Genomic DNA, 21,390 nt, shown 5'->3' on the forward strand with positions numbered 1-21,390 from the left:
TGTTTGTAAGATAATCTGAGAATTTAAAATGAAGAAAAATATTTTTGTTAGGGAACAGAAATGTATTAATAAAATCATTATTGATTAAGGTTTTATTATAATAAGAAATTATTGCAATGTCATACGTTATAGACGACAGATGACAATTTAATGAAAGAAGAATATCTTTGCAAACTATTTCTGCATACAATTTAACTGCTACACTGAGGATGAAGACGGAAATTTGTAAAACTTCCTGTACAATTCAAATTAAACGACGCTAAGTAAACTTTCGTGCATAAAAATTATTTCATAAAGAACACATATTTTAGAATATTCCTTTTCAAGTGTCCTCTATTTTTATTTTTTGTATCCATAGTTGATGATGCAAAAGCTGATTTCAATCAGTTCTTATCCTTAAGTAAAAACAATTTATAATTATAATGATTAAATGTTACGGAAAAATTCTTGAATGGAGAATTTATGAAACGTAATGAAATTGAAGGCAGTGAATGAATGAAATAGTTATTTTATTTTATTTTTACATTGTGATTTCCTATCATATCTCTGTTGGTACGATGACCTGAGAGAACACTGATTGGCTTTCAGCATGATGAAAGCACCCGTACGTATAGCCTGTACAAGATTTATTATCAAGAATTAGTTTTTTGATGTAACACGAGGGTATTTTTCCGCCTGATCGTTTCGCTCTTTCCCAGTTATCAGTATCCGGCGCATCACATATGATGAAACCAAAGGAACTTACCGACAAACTGTTCTTAATTTCAGTACAAATGATAATGACGCTCCTCTGATAAATGTCGTGCCCCCAATGTGTGTTTTGTTTGTTTTTTTTTTTAATGTAAAATAAGCGAAATATTCCAGAAAACGTTCAACCCATGTCTTCGACTTGTAATTTCAATAAAAGCACTTACTGACTCAATTTACCAGTTTTACATTTTTGTAAATATTTATATTCCTAGTACATTTATTAAACTATTATTAGTACATTTCTTTTACCATTTATGTCAAATATCCTGCAATTATGATTATGTATATAACAGTTTCTTTATTAACAATTAAAACACATTAATTGTGTAATAAAATGTCGTAGCGAAAGTTATTTAAAAATTTTCTTTTCAATATCCAAAATTATGTAGGTTTCTACAGAATTTTTAAAAATTGTGTTATGACTTTCATTAAACACCTTTAAATTTGAATATTTGAACATATACATACATATTTAAAACATATACATTGAGATTGTTAAGTATTTTAGCAATTTCCGTTATCTAAATGTTACGTACCACAAACGATGTCTACATCTATACACCATCGACTAGACATAAAAGTCAGTGATTGTAACTGCCCCTACATTATAATCATACATTAGATTGTACAATTCTGACTTAAAATGAATTTTTAAGCAGTTTAGAAACCACGTCGGAGAAAGATTTCAAACTTTTGTCGGTTCCAATACGTCTGAACATTTTGTAAGATCCAGCCATTTCTCTACTATGATCCTAAACAACAGGTACATTTAATAACTTTATATTTTATGATAATATTGTAATTTTATTACACAATTTTGAGAAAAAAGGATCTAATTTTAATCCTAGATTTAAATCTGTAAACCAATGTGCTTGTCGAACCGTTTCTAGTGACACGTCTCACAGTCGTTTAAAATCACAAATACATGGAATAAACTCTAAGGTGTAATATTTTTAATAAACTACATATAGAAAAACGTATAACAAAAAGTTGGTTATATTGTTACAGAACGTTCTCGGCACTTGTAATTACATGTAGCAAAAATAAAATATCTGAAGCAAATTAAGTGTTGTTAAAATCGAAAAAGAAGCTCTTTCCTGAATTACAATATTCTTTATTAATTCATTTCTAACTGTAATATTTAAGAAATAGTTGAGTTTTTCGATTATATTTCTACCAAACTTGGCGCAATCTACCAGAAAGATGTGATTACTCCCGAAGTGGCTAAAAGTGGTAAATTTTAGTTCTCTAATATTGTACGTTGAATTTCCCGAGAAACGATGGGAAATAAATTAAAGGTCGAAAGACGTACACAGATTCTATTTTACTTCAACGTTATCTATAGTACGTATATACCTGGCTATTATACGTATTATAATAGCCAGGTTAATAGAATTTACTTTAAAAATTAACACAACTAAATTAGAAGTCAAATTACACATGGCCAAGGGTAAAAAATAAAATAATTACACATAAACCAGTTGACGTGTACACGCTGCACGATGATTCTACTATCTGGCCCAGGCTATAGTTCTGTTCCAAGTGAAGTTACAAAAAAAATCAGAGAGGAAAATTTTGCATTGTTTAACAAGCTCTGTCATCTTACTGTATTATTTCTTCCACAAGTGCATCAATGCACTTGCAAAATACGATTGCCCCTATTTATTAAATGGAACCCTAGGATTTCTTGGGCATGAATTGATTCCTCGCATCACGTTCATTTTATTTATTTATTATTTCTTCGAAAACTTGGTATAAGTACTCAAACGTTTCACGACTACCTTCTGATTACTTTCTATACATTTCTTATTACATGGTTTAGTTGTTCAGTATTCACATTCATACAGTTACTTCTAATTCTTTTATTGCAACCCAACGCAGGTAGGCTATGGTTGCAGCGATTTTCGCGTCTTGGGTCGTCAATACGGTCAACAAACCGTTATAAACGGGGACTCTTGGACAGCAACGCATCACGTGCAAAACATTCACTGTCCTAAGACCATTTCTTTATTGTATTTCAACGCTGACTTCCAGAAATCCCAAAATTAATGCACACACCAAGCCCCACTTCTTGCACCTCGTACCACCACTTCTTCCACAACATACACCAACCAAAATCCTACCTTTTCCATCAACCACACGTCAAGCCGTTGCAAGAGCCGTCTACGCACACAACCACTAGTCAGAACACATCTCTCAGTCAGAATATACACAAGTAATAGACACACACATATACAGCACATTGTTACATTTACGTTTGTATGAAAGTTTAAATGTGTTACAAAGTAGTGTTAAATTATTAACATCACTCCATATCATCATACAGCACACCATAGTCCAACGAGCCCTATTTAACTTACTATTTAACCCGTTAAACCCTTGATTGAAATAACGTAAATAGTATCTAAGGACACAAGAATTATGGTAAACTGTGTGTACGCGTATGTGTAAGTAAGGTAGGGGAAAGGTGTCTAAAACGATCCCTCGGGGTAAAATGATTCCTGGCTGCCCTTTGGTTATTAGTGGTGCTATATCAGAATGTTGTTCTACAATAGTTCTCCCCGCACGTCACTAGTCGTTGCTCGAAGTGCCATGTGAATATCAGTGCTCTGTGTCTTGTCCACAAGAAAAATGTTAAATTACTGCAATTTATCTAAGAAAAGTGTCCGCACACCCTTTAAAACATAATAACTTTTTTCAAATTGGTCCAAGTGACTTCAGTTTTTCCGTAAAGTCAGACCAGATTAGTTTACTAAATGATGTGTGAACAAAATTTTCAAAAAGTTTCGATTGGTCGGAATCGCGAAGAAAATAGGGAAGGGCATTTATTACAACTTTTTTATCTAAGTTTGTAATAAACATTTAATAAATACATTTCGAAGATTTATGTTAGTCACGTAACTACATGCTGAAACTTTCATTGAAATCGATTCATACTGAAACGAGAGACAGGCATCGAAAGTAAGAATCTTTAGATTTACTACAGTTCTAGGTCGAAACTCACGAAGAGCTATGACTTTCGACATTTTGAACCATTTGTATCTCATTGCAACGTTAACTGATTTGGATGAAATTTTCAGCATGTATATAACTCACACAAATCTTTGAAATGTATTTATTAAATTGTCATTACAGTGTCAAATAGAAAAGTTGTAAAAAGCGAACTTTAGGAGGAGTTCCCCTAGTGCTGGACGCTTAAGGTTTTTCTTGAATAAATAAAAAAAATATTTTTCAATCTTTTTATTCTGCATTATTTATAAGTTAACAATATTAGAACTCCAAATAAAGGAAAAATATAATCAACATTATCATAATAGTTAACTTCAATGAACGTTAAACTTTGGTACATGATTTTGAAAGATCATTAAGTGGCCGCTGGTATCGGAGACAGTAAAACTTACTAACTTAACTCAGGACAGTTTCGATATAATTTGCAGCGATCACACATATAATTATCCGAACATTTAGGAATATCGGCACAAGCCTCGTGTTCCCATTTTTGGCAGTTTGAACACTGAATCGAGTCTTCTTCGTTGCTTTCCAAACACACTACACAGAGACTCTCCTGATTTGTCTCTCTTGGTTTCAGTGGTCTGGTTTTCTTTAGCTTATTTCCTAAGTTTTCCTTCTGTTCTTTAATTCTTTTTTTATTTTCTTTCCCTTTCGTCAATAATTTATGGGGAGATGAAAAGAAAGGATGAGATTTGTACTGTCCGGCAAAAGGGGAAACCGATCTGTCCGGAACCAGGGGACAATAAACGTCTTAAACAAAAATTTTTTTGTAACACAGTGCATTGTTTACACAATACATAATGGTAATTAAGAAAGTACTTACGAGAAGATACAATAACGCAACACACACGTCTTTTGGCCAAGAAAATTGATAAATATAATACTTTATAATTTATACGATGCACCGAATTCACGTCACACAGTCAAAAATGAATCGGTTTCCTTAGCTGTGCACATGCGAGGAACGTGTCGAAATATGATTGTTGTTTTTTCTATCCCCTCTACCGTTTACGTGGGATAACGGCTCGCTAGCATTTCAACTGTCACTCATATAGTTTAAATTTCTGGATTTAAAAAAAAGAAAAGTATAACACTTGGAGTAAAAATTCCTTGCTGGTATTTATTAGTACACATCTTAAAATAATAAAAAAAATTGTTTCTGGTGTTTTTGTCCACGTAACCTTTAATAAACCGCAAGGCAGGTGACTCATTGAAAAACACAAGTGGAAGTTGTGTACGTAAAATCTAATCTGGAGATACGATCACCTGAAATTAAAAATGCAAAGTTTTTCTTTAAATATATGTAAATGGCTCTGGTATGACCTACGAAAAAGCAAAATATTGAAAATTTGATAATTAGTGCATATTTGAACAAATTTTACCGTATTATGGTGTTCTTCTTCGTTGAAAAACCTGAATAAAAAATAATTGCGTGGACCAGACCGTAGGTCATACCATAAAGAATGTAATTCTGACTCAAACGGACCAAAAATTTTTGAAATTGGTCAAATAATTTTTCCTAAATTGTGTACACCATTCGAAAAACAGAATGGGTTCAAAGTTTTTTTTTAGGTTCTTATGCATACGAAGTTAAGATTATGGCAATAACATTTAATTAGCGATTCTTGCTCCATAAGGAAGTCCTTCGACTTCCTCAATTAACTGCTGTAAGTCCGATTTTCTTTTCTTTCTTTTTTTAATGCGAGCTTCTTTCGACGCTACAGTGCTCGCTCGCCTTGTATGCTCGATATGCTCTTCGTCGCGCTTCTCGGCGTAAGGAAGTTCACAAGGAACATTGGTTCACAGTACAAACAAAATTTTTATTAACGTGAAGCATCATTCATTATAAATACAAACTATCACATTTCTACCATTAAAAATATGTTTCGGCGCGAATTGTCACAAACTACAATTGTAACTCGTTATTAATTTGCATATTTGACCATAAACATCATTTCAATAATTCCTCTTCAGTCAAGCTTGCAAATATTAGCCTTATTACTTGTTGTACATCTTCTAGAGCAAGTTGGTGTGTGTATTCTTTGTTTTTGTTTGGTACTGAAAATATTTACACTAACTGATCCGAACATCTCTCAAGCGTATGGTTGCAAAGTCTCTACTTTTAAGAATTTCCTTTCCAAATTTTTACAGTATACTCTCGCAATGCTATACAGTCAGAATATGTGAAAACAAACAAATAGATTTTTTGATCATTTTACATGAGAATGTACCCTTAAGGGGACTCCCCCTGCTATTTTCTTCGCGATTCCGATCAATTGAAACTTTTTCAAAATTTTGTTCACACATCATTTAGTAAACTAATCCTTCTTTCACAAAATAACTCAAGTCATTTGGGTAAATTTTTAAAAAGGTGTTCTGTTTTAAAGGGTGTGCGAATACTTTTTTTGGCACACTGTATGACAAATGGGCATCGATTTTTTATTTTTAATTTTTCGATTTTTTTCCTCGTGTTTGTGATTTCAAACCAATGTGCGTCTGACCGCTCGAGTACATTGTGTACAGCATCGTGAGTCGTTTGAAAGTGAACGCGCCGCGAAAAGCACGAATCGAGAGCGAAAGTTGCGCGAGACAAATACAGGGCAGGGGCCTAGTAGCCCACTTTTACTCGGCCTCAATTTCTCTCACCTACATCTGGCCGCCCGACGAACGACTTGGGAGTTTCGTTTCGGTCCGTTTTCACTTTCGCTGGCTGCTGCCTGACGTCCTGACCCGACCCAACCGAGATTTCTATTAACCCGGCGCATGATTGTGTCGAACAGATCTCTCCGAGGAAACTGGAGTGTCCCGGGTCAGGATCACGTTCGCTTTCGCCGTACGCTCGTTTTCCTTCTTGGCCACTTTCAATCTCTGCCACGTTCGATTTCGTTTAACCTTCTCTCAAGGAATCTTCGTGTACAGAATATATCGAATATTGTGATGCAATCGACAAGACGCGTATTCTTATGCAAAAATAAGTGAAAAATGTATTGTAGAATGTAATTTTTTCTTTGTCAACGTCACTTTATTGTACTAATCCTTTTTTCAACAACATGTTGCTATGTTTTTTCGACAATTGACTTGATATTATTAGCGTAATATAATTTGTTGTTTTAAACGTATATACGTCGCACCATGGACGCCATATTGCAAAGTACAGAAGGACCGTTTGAGCCATCTAATATTTTTAAGTACATAATTTGAATTTAATATTGTGTTATTACATAATATATTAGATGTTGTATTAGATTTATGATTGGACTGCAATTTTGATGCGTTTGTAGTATGTAATCCATTTCTACCAACTTAGCGCCTAATGTATGTCAACCTACTATACACTCGTGCTTGCTTTGCTGCCTTTAAAAACACGTTTTATCGTAGATACACGTCGCTATTTTCCTCCTTTATGCGCATAATCATGTGATATTTAACGTTGTTTCAAACTAATGACAAGTTTCCTACCAATTTGCTGAAAGTTAATAGTTTCGAACAATCTAGTCATAGTGTAAAAGTTGTTTTTGCAATTTCTTCAGTTAAAACTAACTTACTGAATTTGTGACTACAAATTGTGAAACGAATTTGGTATTCAAGTAATTTTCCTTCTGATTCTAAATCTATTGACTTTACATACATATAGGGACTTTGTTTTACAAGGAAATAATGAAAGGGTTGCTCAGAAGAAAACTCCCAAGAAGGATAGTGGATTCTTCTGCACGACAACGTGTCAATAATATTCAGCTAATTTTTAGCTAAAAATCAGATGTCAACACTCTTGCATCCACTCTATTCGCCAGATTTAACTCCAATAGTATTTGTAACGCGACTAATATAAGCTGTCTTTGCGCTCGGCACTCGGGGGCTCGCGACTAGGAAAAACCCTAGTTCATGTGCGTTGATTGGACGGGTCTAGCTTCGCCAATGAGTATAAGTATGGGCCATTTCCACTTGCAGGACACTCCCGTGATGCCAGAATCGTGGGTAAACCGCGCGAGCGCTTACCCTCTCCATGCCTCCCGTGGGTATTTTACACAAGCATATTCTAGCCTGTCCGTGAGCTTTGCCCCCACTACGTCCTACTCGGCGACTCACCAACACAAGCGTTTTCTACCTCTGTCCGTGTGCACTCTGCTTCGGGTGTTCTCGGCAAAAGTCCACGTCACGCGTTTACGACGCGACGGCCATGTGTCCCAAGCCAGGTCAAAAATCCCAAATCCCAAGCAACCTAAAGTTTACATCCTAAATGCGGAGAGCTGCATGATTTCTCTCACGCGCTCATGATGAAGACCCCGTCCGAAACCCTGTCCGAAACCCCGTTCGAATCCCGATGCGACGGTTTTACTTTTTATTTTTAATTATTGTATAATTTCATTTTGTAATATGTCAGTAAAATAAAAACTTCGAAGATATTGATTTAAGAAGCATTTTTAAAAAATGGGAGATGTATTTAGTCCTCTTCAATATTTAAATTTTATATTACACAAACTTATATATGTATACACAATTCTCTTATATATACACAAATTATTCGTACAATTAGATGTTACCTTCATTCTAATTATTACAGTACATACATATGAAAACATTGGAAGAAAAATCCATCACATTAATATGTTACATACAGTAAAATGAAAGCTTGGAATATATTAATTTGAGAAGCATTTTCAAAAGTTCAAAGCATTTGCTAAGTTAGTAGTATACACATAAGCAGAAGGCTCAGTACCAAAAAAACTCCTACCCCACCATTCCTCCCTAGAGGAAGACGCTTCCTACGCGTACGGCCCTCTAGGTTTTCTCCCTCCTTCGTTTCTCCTCTCCGTCCCACCCTGAAAGAAGACGTGCAGACGGCACTTTCACGGTCCCTTATCTCTCTCTCTCTCCCACTCACCCCAGTCCGCACGCACCCTCACCCCCACTCCTTCACTCCGAGGTACTGGGACCGAAGCAGAGTTCATCGTGACGTTCGGGGAAAACCACTAACGCAAAATAACCTTTAATCTCCGCGCGTTTGTGTATTCAGTCTGATCGTTGTTTTATTTATTCTTTGGACGAACCCTTCTCCGGGGAAAAAGTGTATATTTGTAAAAATGAACAAACTACTTACAAATTACGTCTACAACTTTTATTTATTTCCAGAAGTCAAATAGCTTGCCGATGAGAGAAGTTATAAGAAACACTCTAAAAATTATTTCTCTAACGCCTTTAGAGAACTTTTAGAACACTGCAAAGTGTGTATTTAAAGGGGAGGCGTTTAGGTAAAGAAATAAATTATTGACATTTTTTTATGTGCAAAATTTATGTTTTTATTGAATTATCCTGAAAACTTTCCGGACAGACCGTGTATATATTTTCATTGAAAGATGTATCCATTGCTATACTTGCTATAGAACACTACTTATTCATCATTTATTGCAGAATTTGAATAAAACGAAGCTAATCATTATATGTATGAATAAATTAAGTTAAATAAAAATCACGGTCAGAAAGACAATTATACCTACTCTTCATTGATAAGAACACATCATAAACTGAATTGTGTAATAATATAAAAATGGTAAATACAAATTTGTTTCATAGAAACGGGAATGTGAAATGTTCACTATATCCTGTGTGTTACGGTAACGAAGTGTATTTACTTCGCCACTTATGCAAAACTTGCGTAGAGAAAATTTGGAATGCCTCATTCAATACGTGACAAATGTGTATTTCCTGTGAAACGAGATGAATCATTGTAATAATAGTTGTAAATTTCGAGCAGCAGGCACGATAAGAACATTTATCACCGAGCGATCGTATAAAAGAACCTTGTAGATTCACAGCGAACAGTAGTATAACAACGTCGTATTACATTAATTGTGAGGTGTTGTTCGGAAATTTGAGAAATGAAAGGTAATTTTGTAAAATTAAATACTTACTAGTGTGTGGAATACTTGAGCAGTTTATATAATTAATAATTTCAGTACACTATACAGCTCTATGTAACATAATTATGGATTATTGTTTTTACACTGAACTTATTAGAGGAGCCTGGTGTAAACGGCTAAAATTGAACGAATTTTTGGGAATTTATTGTGAAGAAAGTATTAAACTAATCTCTTTGAAATTTTGAGAATACTTTATTGTACAATTAAACTGAATACAAACATTTTTATTTTCACGACAAATTCGTAAATATTATTTTGTAAGCACTCATGTACATCCTGTGAGAAAAAAAGGTGTTTCACGCCGAGGTATATAACTAAAGAATATTCAACCAACTGTCCCAGACTTGCACGGACATATTTTTTAACATACAGGATGAACCTATTTTGAAGTTCAAAAATGCAAAATTGAAAACAGGATATTTTTTTAAAAAAAAAGGTAGCTTTTTTCAAGTAAAAAATAATAAAAAATATGGTTTATTGAAAGAATAAAAGTATAAATGTAGATTCGTGCTATGAAGAAGACGTTAAAAAATATGCACATGCAATGCCGGGTCAGTTGGTTGAATATTTTTTTAATTACATTCGCCGGCAGGAAACACCTTTTTTTGCTCACCAGTTGCACATAAATCCTTGTAACCATAATATTTATGGATATGTCGTGAATATACAAATTTTTCGATTCAGTTTAATTGTACAATAATATATTCTCAAAGTTTCAAAGAAATTGGTTTAATAATTTCTTCAGAAGAAATTTCCGTAATAATAGATACAACAATAGTGATACACCACTTCTATGGACTTATGAATTTTTCCATTTTTTTCATTACATTCTTTTCAATGTTTTACAAAATTGAAAATAATTCCATAAATAGGAAGTTTTATGTAAAAACAAGTTGATTGCTGCTTGTACCAGTTACAACACTTATTCAATCTGTTAAGTATTCGACTATTTAATATTTTATAGTAACATGAAAATTATTTAATTCTTTGTCTCGCTTGTATTCATTTTCTGAATGTAAAACATTTTGAATATAAGCAAATAATATATTTGCAAATAATATTTCATGCAACATGAATTTATGTTGTTACAATAAGGAAAAATGGTAATGTAAACACCATTACTGACTATAATATTTTAAATATAACAATTGACGAATAATACAATTAAAGAACAGTGATTATAAATCAAAATATCACAAAAGGAAGATACTACAGTCACTTTTAAGGAAATATTGACTAGTATAATCACGTAGACCGTTATAAAAACCATAAATTTATTTTTTTCTTTTAAAAGATACAAATGAAATTTCGTAAGGCCGAATAATACATATTGTTAACACAATTTTAGCGCATACCATAGAAGTAATAATACATTTTTAACCGCAAACATAATAACGTGCAACTTTCTTGTTGACAGGTATCACTAGTCTATTAGTCGCTACTTTATTTCTTTACACCCAGGGTGTTCCTCTGGAAAAATCAGAATGGGAAACTGCACTTGGGAAGCTGCGAGAAGAAAACGGTTTAAAAAAAGAAGAAATACTTCCCTATCCTCGTACTTTAAATGATGCAGAAGACACACCGAAAGTAGACTATAAACAATTGTTTTTGAAGAAGTTTAACCACCGTAACCACAAAAATGATAACACAGATACTGGAAAATGGAAGCTACCAATTCCTTCAGACGTCCTTTTACGACTCAAGAGTGGTGATTCGAGTATACCTCGTAAAAATAGTGATCGTATCAAAAATGATCACAGAACCGATCTTAAAAAAGAGAACTCGGATGAAGGATCCGATGGAAATTCTGATGAACATGTTCCCATCGAAAAAAATTACGACTTGAAGGATTCTTCTGGCGAAAAGGCACACAAAAAAGATCGTCATGCAAAAAGGTCAGCCAGAAGAAAGGATTCTGACGAAGATACTAACGAGAACTCTGACGACAATGATAACGATACGAGCAATTCTAACGTTAAAAAATCACACGAAAGCCATCGAAGAAGAAATTCAAACGGAAGGAATCATTGTGAACAAAACTCACAAGAAAATGATTCTGACGAGGATTCCAACGAGGATTCTGACGACAATGATAGCGACAAGAGCGATTCTAACGATAAAAAATCCCACGAAAGCCATCGTAGAAGAAATTCAGACCGAAGAAATCATCGTAAACAGAACTCAAAAGAAAATGATTCTGACGAGGAAACTATGGAGGATTCTGGTGACAATGATAGCAACGAAGATTCTGACGACAATGATAGCAACAAGAGCGATTCAAACGATAAAAAGTCACACGAAAGCCATCGTAGGAAAAATTCAAACCGAAGAAGTCATCGTAAACGGAACTCAAAAGAAAATGATTCTGACGAGGATTCCAACGACAGTGATAGTAATGAAACAAATGCTAGCGATAATGAACCTTGCTCGGAGGATAGCGACGAAGATGATTCCTCCAATGACAAATCGAGTAACAGACGTAAGCAACAAGAAATAAAGGAATTTTATTTAAACCTACGCAATCAGCACAAAATCAACGAGCCTCCAGCACCCTGGAATTGGAAAATAAAACCCAACGGCGTACAAGAGTTTAAAGAAAACCAATGGAAGAAACATTTAGAACATATCTTGCAAATTCAAGGAAAACGGACGGAGATAGAACGCAAGATAGAAGATGTTAAAAATCAAGGAAACGTACTGTTGGCGAATCTTTATGCTAACAGATGGAAGAAGCAAGAAAGAGACAAGTATTTGATTCAGAAGAAAATGGATGATATAAGTAAGCATATATTAAAAAGTGAACGGAATTTAGCCGTACAGAAAATAATGGACATTTGTAATATTCGAGCAGACATGGATACTTATGTCAAAATTCAATTGTTAAAAGAATGTAGAAGAAATAATATTCTTGCGTGGAAAAACATTATCAATGATTCGTCGCTTATTAAACCGAAACCGTCAAATGGTGAATGGAAAGGACCGATAGAAAGAGAGAAAACTACGGTAGACAATTATATTAAGCTTCTGGAAATTTTAACGAAATTGAATAAGGAGAAATTGAATGAGGAAGCTATATTGGCTATATTGTTGCACGGGATAGATGACGTGTTAAGACAAAGAAATAATAGTACAAATACGGAATCTCCAGTAAACAGTGATTCGACAGTTTCGGCAAGTACAAGTAACAGCAACGAAACCAGTTCAAACGGTGTTGACAGTGCAACTGATCCAGTAACCAGACCAGGAACATATTCGGACAATTCTAAAGATAACGGTATCACGGAAGGTAAGATTGCGTAATGCAAGCATTAAATTTTATGTTCCCTGCCGTATTCAGTGTACACATTCTATCATGTAAACATTAGTATCTACAATTAGACAAATTTAAACTCACTACGGATTTTGTACGTCTATACGACATACGACTAATTAAAACATAGCACGATAAAATTTTTTATTTTTCACGAAACTTTTGCTTTATTTTAAATGGAATGAAACAATAAATATTAATAAAATATTCAATACGGGAAGTAAATTTTTGTTTAATTCCTAAAAGATACCATTCCTACATAGTTGGATGCCTAAAAGATTGAATTTCTTAAAGGTACATCAAACAATGGGACGACTGAGGCCGCAGATGATGATTCGTTGGGCAAAGGTGACGAAGCCTACAATGATAAAAATCAACAATCTGATTCACAAGGTTCTAAAACTACATCAGCTAATGATCAAAAAGTAGAATCACAAACTGATGAAAATGTTTCAACAAACGGAGGATCAAAAAGTGGAGATCAGGATTTAGCAACAGAAGGTCATGTTACAGAAGATATATCAAACAGTGGAAAGACTGAGACTGCAGGTGGAGATTTGTTGGACAACAAGGCTTCCAATAATGAAAATCAACAATCCACTTCATCGACTTCTGACACTGTGACGTCACGTGATGATCAAGAAGTAGAATCTCAGATTGATCAAAATATTTCAACGAACGGAGAATCAAAAGTAATAGGTGGGGGACCAGCAACAGAAGCTTACACTGCAGAAGTTACATCAAATGATTGGACGACTGAAGCTGCAGGTGGCGATTCGTTGGACAACACTGACAAAGTCTCCAGTAATGAAAATCATCAATCTGATTCACCGGCTTCTGAAATTGCAACATCGGGTGATGATGAAAAAGTAGAATCACAAACTGATGAAAATGTTTCAACGGTTGAAGGATCAAAAGTAATAGGTGAGGGACCAGGAACAGAAGTCAATGTTGCAGCAGATACATTAAATAATGGGATAAGTGAGGCTGCAGGTGGTGATTCGTTGAACAACACTGACAAAGTCTCCAGTAATGAAAATCATCAATCTGATTCACCGGCTTCTGAAATTGCAACATCGGGTGATGATGAAAAAGTAGAATCACAAACTGATGAAAATGTTTCAACGGTTGAAGGATCAAAAGTAATAGGTGAGGGACTAGGAACAGAAGTCAATGCTGCAGAAGATACATTAAATAATGGGACGAGTGAGGCTGCAGGTGGTGATTCGTTGAACAACACTGACAAAGTCTCCAGTAATGAAAATCATCAATCTGATTCACTAAGTTCTGAAATTCCAACATCGGGTGACGATCAAACAGTAGAATCACAAACTGATGAAACTGTTTCAACGAATGAAGGATCAGAAGTAATAGATGAGGGACCAGGAGCAGAAGTCAATGTTGCAGCAGATACATTAAATAATGGGACGAGTGAGGCTGCAAGTGGTGATTCGTTGAACAACACTGACAAAGTCTCCAGTAATGAAAATCATCAATCTGATTCACTAAGTTCTGAAATTCCAACATCGGGTGACGATCAAACAGTAGAATCACAAACTGATGAAACTGTTTCAACGAATGAAGGATCAGAAGTAATAGATGAGGGACCAGGAGCAGAAGTCAATGTTGCAGCAGATACATTAAATAATGGGACGAGTGAGGCTGCAAGTGGTGATTCGTTGAACAACACTGACAAAGTCTCCAGTAATGAAAATCATCAATCTGATTCACTGAGTTCTGAAATTGCAACATCGGGTGATGAACAAAAAGTAGAATCACAAACTGATGAAAATGTTTCAACAACCGAAGAACTGGAAAATGAAATATGGAGTTCAACAAAAGGAGAAAGTCCTGCAGAAGACACTTCGAGCAATGAGAATGCTACATCCAAAACAGACAACTCTTTAAATAATGGGAACAAGTCTTCCGAAAACAAAGAGAATGATTCTAGTTCAAATACTGGTAAACCATCAATATTGGATAAAGATCAAAGATCAAAGTCTGTTTCAGCAAATGAAGAAGAAGATAATGAAACTACAAATTCGAATACTGAAGAAGCTTCTACTGAAAGTAGCATTGGTAAATCGAACATTGAAGAGGTAGCAATCGAATTGAATAACTCTGGAAACAGCAGCAAAAATCCGTCTAATGATGGAAATGAAGAATCCAGTTCACGTGTTGATTCGCCTTCGTTGACTGGTGATGATCGAACAGAGAAGTCAGAAACCAATGAACCCATTGCAGAGGTAATTACAGAGACGACTGAAAAGAGTACAGCGTTGGGGATGAGTGAAAGTAGTACTGATACAATTGGCGCTATAGCAGTCACAACTGAAGTGATGAACCCTCTAGACGGTAGTGATATGTCCTCTAACGATATCGATGTACAGGGGGACTTAAACACTGAACAGGACATCGCATTAGGTGTTGAAACTGGAGAGCAAGAAAAACAAATACAAAATTCTACGTCACAAGGTGAGGAACAGATAAATATTAGTAAAATAATTAATCATTCGGATAGAAAGTTAGAAACAAGTCCAATTGAACGTAATATAGATACGTTGAATGCTGCAGAGTCTGGAACAGATGGGTCTTTAAAAAATAATGAAATACATTCCGATAACAGAAGTGAATCTTCCCATTTAAACGTTGGACAGTCTGAAGCGTTGGATGTTGTTCGATTGAGAACATCTGTTATAGAACCGCAACGAATTAGTAGGTCATCGAGCCCTGTAGAAATTTCAAGTAGCTTAAAATTGTCTGTAAGAATTGATGAAAGTTTTAGTACAGAAGGACCAAAGGTGGATTCGAATACTAGTACACAAACTGAACGTTCTGAGTCGGCATCAACATTCAACACTATTAGTATAGGAAATACTACGCCACTTGAAATAATTACTGTAAATTCTGAGAATGTACTATTCTAAATATGTATACATATTAAGGTACATATAACTAGAGTCCAGATTTTATGCATTTATTGCGTGCACGATTATGTGAAACTCAGTGGTGTAATATGTATAACAAAAATTTATGAGGTTTTTACTTTACTTACGACCTTAAAGAACCTTCAATAACGAGAATTAATACATCTTAGGAAATCAGATGTTAGGATACAATCTCAATTTTCGGAAACTAGCTCACAGAAATCTATATTTGCATAAAAATCCGAAGTCGATATTTCCGAAGTATTTATAATCCAGAATTTGAATACATATGTAGTTATTATTAGTACTATGTTATTATTTTATTCTAAATGTTCGACTTTAGTTTGTATTAAAAATTAAAACAGTACCTTGTCTAATATTACAAACTCAGTATTCCTTCACTGATCATGTGTTACTGTAAGAAAAGTTTATACAGAAGTTTAACATTTACAGTAAAATAATAATATTTTAATTAAAATGGTCACTATTAATAAGTACATAGTATATTCAAATTTAGGATTATAAGTATCGTAATATGTTTATTATTTATTAAAGTGTAGTGATGTATCGAAGAAAAGCACTAAAAATGAAGATACTTTTATACTTTCACTTTTAGTTCTATTATAAGGAAAATTGTAAGTAAAGGTCGTGTATATTATACGATCATGCAGTGATGTAATATTATGTTTACGAAGAAATTAATTAATCTGATTAGTACTTTCAATTAGTTCCTTCATAATTATTGTCAGATATTATTGATATATATTATGTAACCAATAATTTAGATTATCAATCTGTTGCAGGCGACAGCGACAGAAAACGATAAATCGAAGTGACGGCAGAAGGATATACTTAAATCAATTTAGGAAAAAATGAAACTAAATACAGCAGTTAAAGAATAGAATAGTTTAAATATATTCACCATATATTGATCAAGAAGCTTATAGTTAAACAGACTTATACTTTCGATTCATAGTGTTACATTACTATAAAATTGTAGATTGCTTTTATAATAACTACACAACAAATATTTACGATAAAATTAATACTCTTATTAGTAGTTAGAATTGTATTCTATAAATTAGAGTAGATATAGAATCGAATAGAAGAAACTTTGTACAATATGTCCACACTGTATTACTACGAACAAATTAGAAGAGAAATGTAATTTAATCAAGTTTCAGCGCTTATTAAGTGTCAAAAATTCCTCTAATAAGTGTGACAGAAAATGGTATTTCTGAGCATTATTCGAGGTATAAATTCCTCACAAATCTCTGCAGATTCCGTGACTAAGACGTCACGCGATGTGTACGCACGCCAATTATAGCGCCATTTTTAGAATGAAGAAATCATGTTCTGTACCTTCTATATAGTATAATGCCAGTTTTTCATGCTTATTGTTGAAGGAGTGCGAAAATCACGTAAGATAAGAGTTTAATATTTGAGGAAAATATACATTATTTATAGTTAATTAAATCATAAAATCTGTTAGGAACTATTTGGAGAAAATTGTTCAATTGGCTGGGTCTTCTAGACGATATCAAAATGTACACTAATACCGTTACGAAAAGCAGCAAAATATTTGTCATCGCGTGCGTCATTCGCGTAAGACAAGATAAAAGATGCTGATGAATAAGTTAATTTATGGATGTTATTACATCGAATACCAAAAATTATTGCGTAGTTTATAATATCGAATTGATGTATCGCATTGCAAGATTGAGTAAAATTCATTCAATGCAAAAAGATAATAAGGTTTCATTGGTCATTTTCATTCTTCTTTCCTTTGCTCAAGGTTATGTCCTCTTAAAAAAGACTAAATAGATAACGATGACCTTTGAGTAAACTTTATTTCTTGTGAAGAGATGATAAGTATTCAGTAGTCATTTCCGTACTTCCCTCCTTTTCTCAAAGTTTTAAATACTTCTTTCTGAAAAAAGGAACAAATTAATAACAATACTTAATCATATCGGGAATGCACATAATTACTTAACCTTTGTAGCTTAATTATAAGTTTTAAAATATTATTTATTAGCATTATAAATTGTGCCTTGTATAAAGTAAGGAAAGGATTATTTAAGTAAAAAACAGTGGTACTTTAATTAGCATTAATCCTTATAGCTGCTTCTACTTCTAAATAGTAGTTCTTATTTCAATTATTTTCAATGAAATAATCAACCAAGTTAAGCAAGATGGTTTTTGTACACATATGCAAGGATCATGAAGTTATAATTTAATTAATCTTTTGATAAGATTTCAATCTTTTCTACAGTTCAATTCGATCGATGTTATCAAAACTCTTGTAACATCCAATGCTCAAAAACACGTGTTCAAAATCAGGAATCCTTACTTTATATTGTTGACAGACTCTGACACCAATGACTGAACCATAAGAATATTTCCACTTCATCTTTATCGGTGTTATTTTCGAATTGTAACATGAATCGTATGCAAAATATGTTACTTATTATAGTACTGATATTGGAAGACATTATCTAGAATACTATCCAACAGACAAAAAAGACGAAACACGAAGAACCCACGTACACTGTTCATTGTACCCACGTACACGTTACTAATCATTGTGTCCAGACACAACAGTGAATTCCAACACAAATAAAGTTTGCAAACTGAAACCTTTCATACCATGTGTGAGATACTTCAAAGCCAAGAATATGAATTTTATAATCTGATCATTGCTTTTCAGAAATGTCGATCATCCGTTGCTCTTAAACGAGTGGAAAGTAACAATTACAATACATTGATTTTGACGTACATATGCTATGTTAATCAAAGCTATAAAATTGTATACGAGTCTACCAGTGTTTTGCCAACCTTTTCCGTTTCAGATTTGAAAAAAAAACGTGACTTTCTACTTTTCTTGATGTTTTCCAAAGAAAAAATGTCTGTTATGTCACGTGGTGCAGTAAAATTTTCTTCTAGACCCTTACCTTTTTACATAAATTGAAAAATATCTGGGGGGTCTATTTCCTCCCATCCATTTTTTCCCTTTGATCGTTGTTTAAACGTGTTTACGTGTTCATAATGGAATAATTATACATATATACCATTTTATTCGGGAGAGTTTATGGAATAATTTAACATAGCAATCAACCGAATGGCTATTACTGTTTGAACACAGGAAATGTTCAAAATTGAAAATTTACATTTCTCTTAAAAATCAAATTTCTCGGAAACTGAGGGTTCTAGCGATAAAACGTTTGTAGATTTTATAAAATCTATAAGAAACGGCTATTGAATCTAAGAAGTTTGAAAATAGTTAAAATTTGTTGAACAGTGTAATTTTATGTTTTGTACCTACACGTACCTATCGAACTTTGGTTCTCGTAAACCGATTACCAAAAAAAAAAACGCTTATCCGAACAGACTTGTCGCCCTATTTATTAGTTTGGATAATCGGTGTTTTACTGTACATATACAGGGTGTCTCATCTAAATGGGATCACCTAAATATCTGCGTCATATCCTATTGTTTGAAAAAAACTTCTCAGAACAATGTTGAATTATCTCAAGAGATATATCTAACGGTGGAAAGAATTTTTTCTTAAGGTCATACTATTTACAAGATTTCAGGATCATCGATATTTTGTTAAGTGGAATCCTATACATTTTTTCGATATACCTACAGAGCATAAAAACACAATTTCAGCAACCTTAAGAATCACACGATTCAATCTTGAGATATTTGGATCTGAAGATAACTAAAATTTCCTGAGCATTCATGCGGAACATCGATTCACACATTCAAACGGTATATGTACATTAATTGCCTGTGAATCTTTCGGAAATTTTAATTATTCTCACACGCAATTATCTCGAGATTAAATGATCGAAATGGTGTGATTATTAAGGTTGTTGATATTATTTCGTTAAGCTCTATAAGTACACCGAAAATAAGTATAGGATTCCATTTTAAAAAATGCCGCTGATTTTGAAATCTTGTAAAAACATGACCTTACGGCCCCTTTCCCTTTTAGTGGCCCGAAAAAATGGTGACTTTCAGGAATTTTTTTAAAGAATGCAAAAATATGATAAAAAAAACTTCCTGGCCTTTATTTATTATACATTCAAAGAAATAAAAAAAAATTCGTTTCAATATTCGTGTAGCGATAGGAAATTTTACGTATATTATTATGAATAACGAATGAATTTATGCTTCAAAATTTTCATGAGTAGGTCACGCGATAGTTGATTCAATTATAAAAAGAATGCCACAAGAATTTTTAAAATCACTTAGTAACTTTTTACGTTATGACTGCCACCGTTTATACAGTGCAATTTCGAATCAACATGACTAGAGCCACCTATAATGCAGGAATATTGAAATAAAAAATTTTTTATTTACCTGAATGTATAATAAATAAAAGCCTCAGCATTTCCTAAGTGTCGCCATTTTTTCTGGCCGCTAAAGGGGAAATGGGGCCTTAAGAAAAAATTCTTTCCACTCTTAGATGTGACCGTCGATATAGTTGCAACTTTGTTCTCAGAAAGTTTTCCATACAATATTAATAAGGCAGTACTGTTTAATACTCTGTACAGATCGCTAAAATGAGGCCTAAAAAATTCTCGTCCCCAATCGTTCCTACAATCAGCTCGAAGCATACTATACCCAGACGTTTCGCATATTCTCGTTCCCATCGTGCTGGTCACGTAAGTAACGGCGATATTCGCGTAACGCTCGTGTCCGGCCAATGCTATCTGTTCTTGTCCGTCAGTCATCCTGAGAGCAACCGGTGTTGGTACAGTGCTTGCCCATGACACGTCCTATATCGGTCAGTGATACCTCGACCTGTCCCAGATCGGGGGTCAGAACCAGTGTTGCCAGAAGTAGGGGAAACATGACCACGTAGAGACAAAGTGACGTATGGTAGGGACTACTAGAGCGAATATATTTGTGCTGGGGACGCGACGTCACGCTTTCGTGCTCGTAATAATATTAGCATAGTGTACACAAGTCATATTTGTGTATAATATACACTGTATACCGGATGAATCACGAGAAACAGAACACCTAAATATCCGTGTTAGGATTGAAGATGGAAGAAAATGCCAAGAAGTTGTACTGTTCAGGGAGGCATATTTGACGATATACAAAATGTTCTGATTGTTGCTGTCTTCAAGGTTTTTTGAGGGTCATCGATGGTTTTTCAAATGTCATCATATATTTTTAACTTTATAGTGTAGTAGCTGCTGTCAAGATTAGTTTAACGATGTGATACTATGACATTCAAATGACCTTGGACGAATAAATTTCGGAATCTTCAAATTAGGAAATCGGTCTTTGTAAAGCCGGTTTCTCGAAGACATTAACGACTTTCGTGATACATAGAAATAAGATCGATCTTCTCTTCCTTCGAGTAACGTCTCGTTAAATGGTATATCGATAAACTGATACACTACCGTAATAACTCGATGATAATAACATAAAAATCGAAGACTAAACATACGTACCT

At 34.0% G+C, this 21,390-nt stretch overlaps 1 protein-coding gene across 1 annotated transcript; it reads left to right on the forward strand.

Annotated features, from left to right (window-relative positions):
* The first annotated feature begins 9,595 nt into the window (after positions 1 to 9,595).
* On the forward strand, positions 9,596 to 16,758 carry LOC107185951 (uncharacterized protein DDB_G0283357-like). Its single transcript, XM_015573766.1, has 4 exons — positions 9,596 to 9,645; positions 11,098 to 12,966; positions 13,285 to 15,465; positions 16,721 to 16,758. The coding sequence occupies exons 1-4, from the start codon at positions 9,639 to 9,641 to the stop codon at positions 16,741 to 16,743; spliced, it is 4,080 nt and encodes a 1,359-aa protein (XP_015429252.1). The 5' UTR covers positions 9,596 to 9,638; the 3' UTR covers positions 16,744 to 16,758.
* Positions 16,759 to 21,390: the final 4,632 nt, after the last annotated feature.

The sequence above is a fragment of the Dufourea novaeangliae genome, unplaced genomic scaffold (assembly GCF_001272555.1).
Source record: "Dufourea novaeangliae isolate 0120121106 unplaced genomic scaffold, ASM127255v1 scaffold2, whole genome shotgun sequence".
Taxonomy (NCBI): Eukaryota; Metazoa; Arthropoda; class Insecta; order Hymenoptera; family Halictidae; genus Dufourea; species Dufourea novaeangliae.

Bases quoted from the DNA above. Each gene is read 5' to 3' on its own strand.
- LOC107185951 (XM_015573766.1), top strand. The intron at 12,967-13,284 runs GTAAGATTGCGT...AATTTCTTAAAG, and splicing joins AGATAACGGTATCACGGAAG to GTACATCAAACAATGGGACG. The intron at 15,466-16,720 runs GTGAGGAACAGA...AATCTGTTGCAG, and splicing joins ACAAAATTCTACGTCACAAG to GCGACAGCGACAGAAAACGA.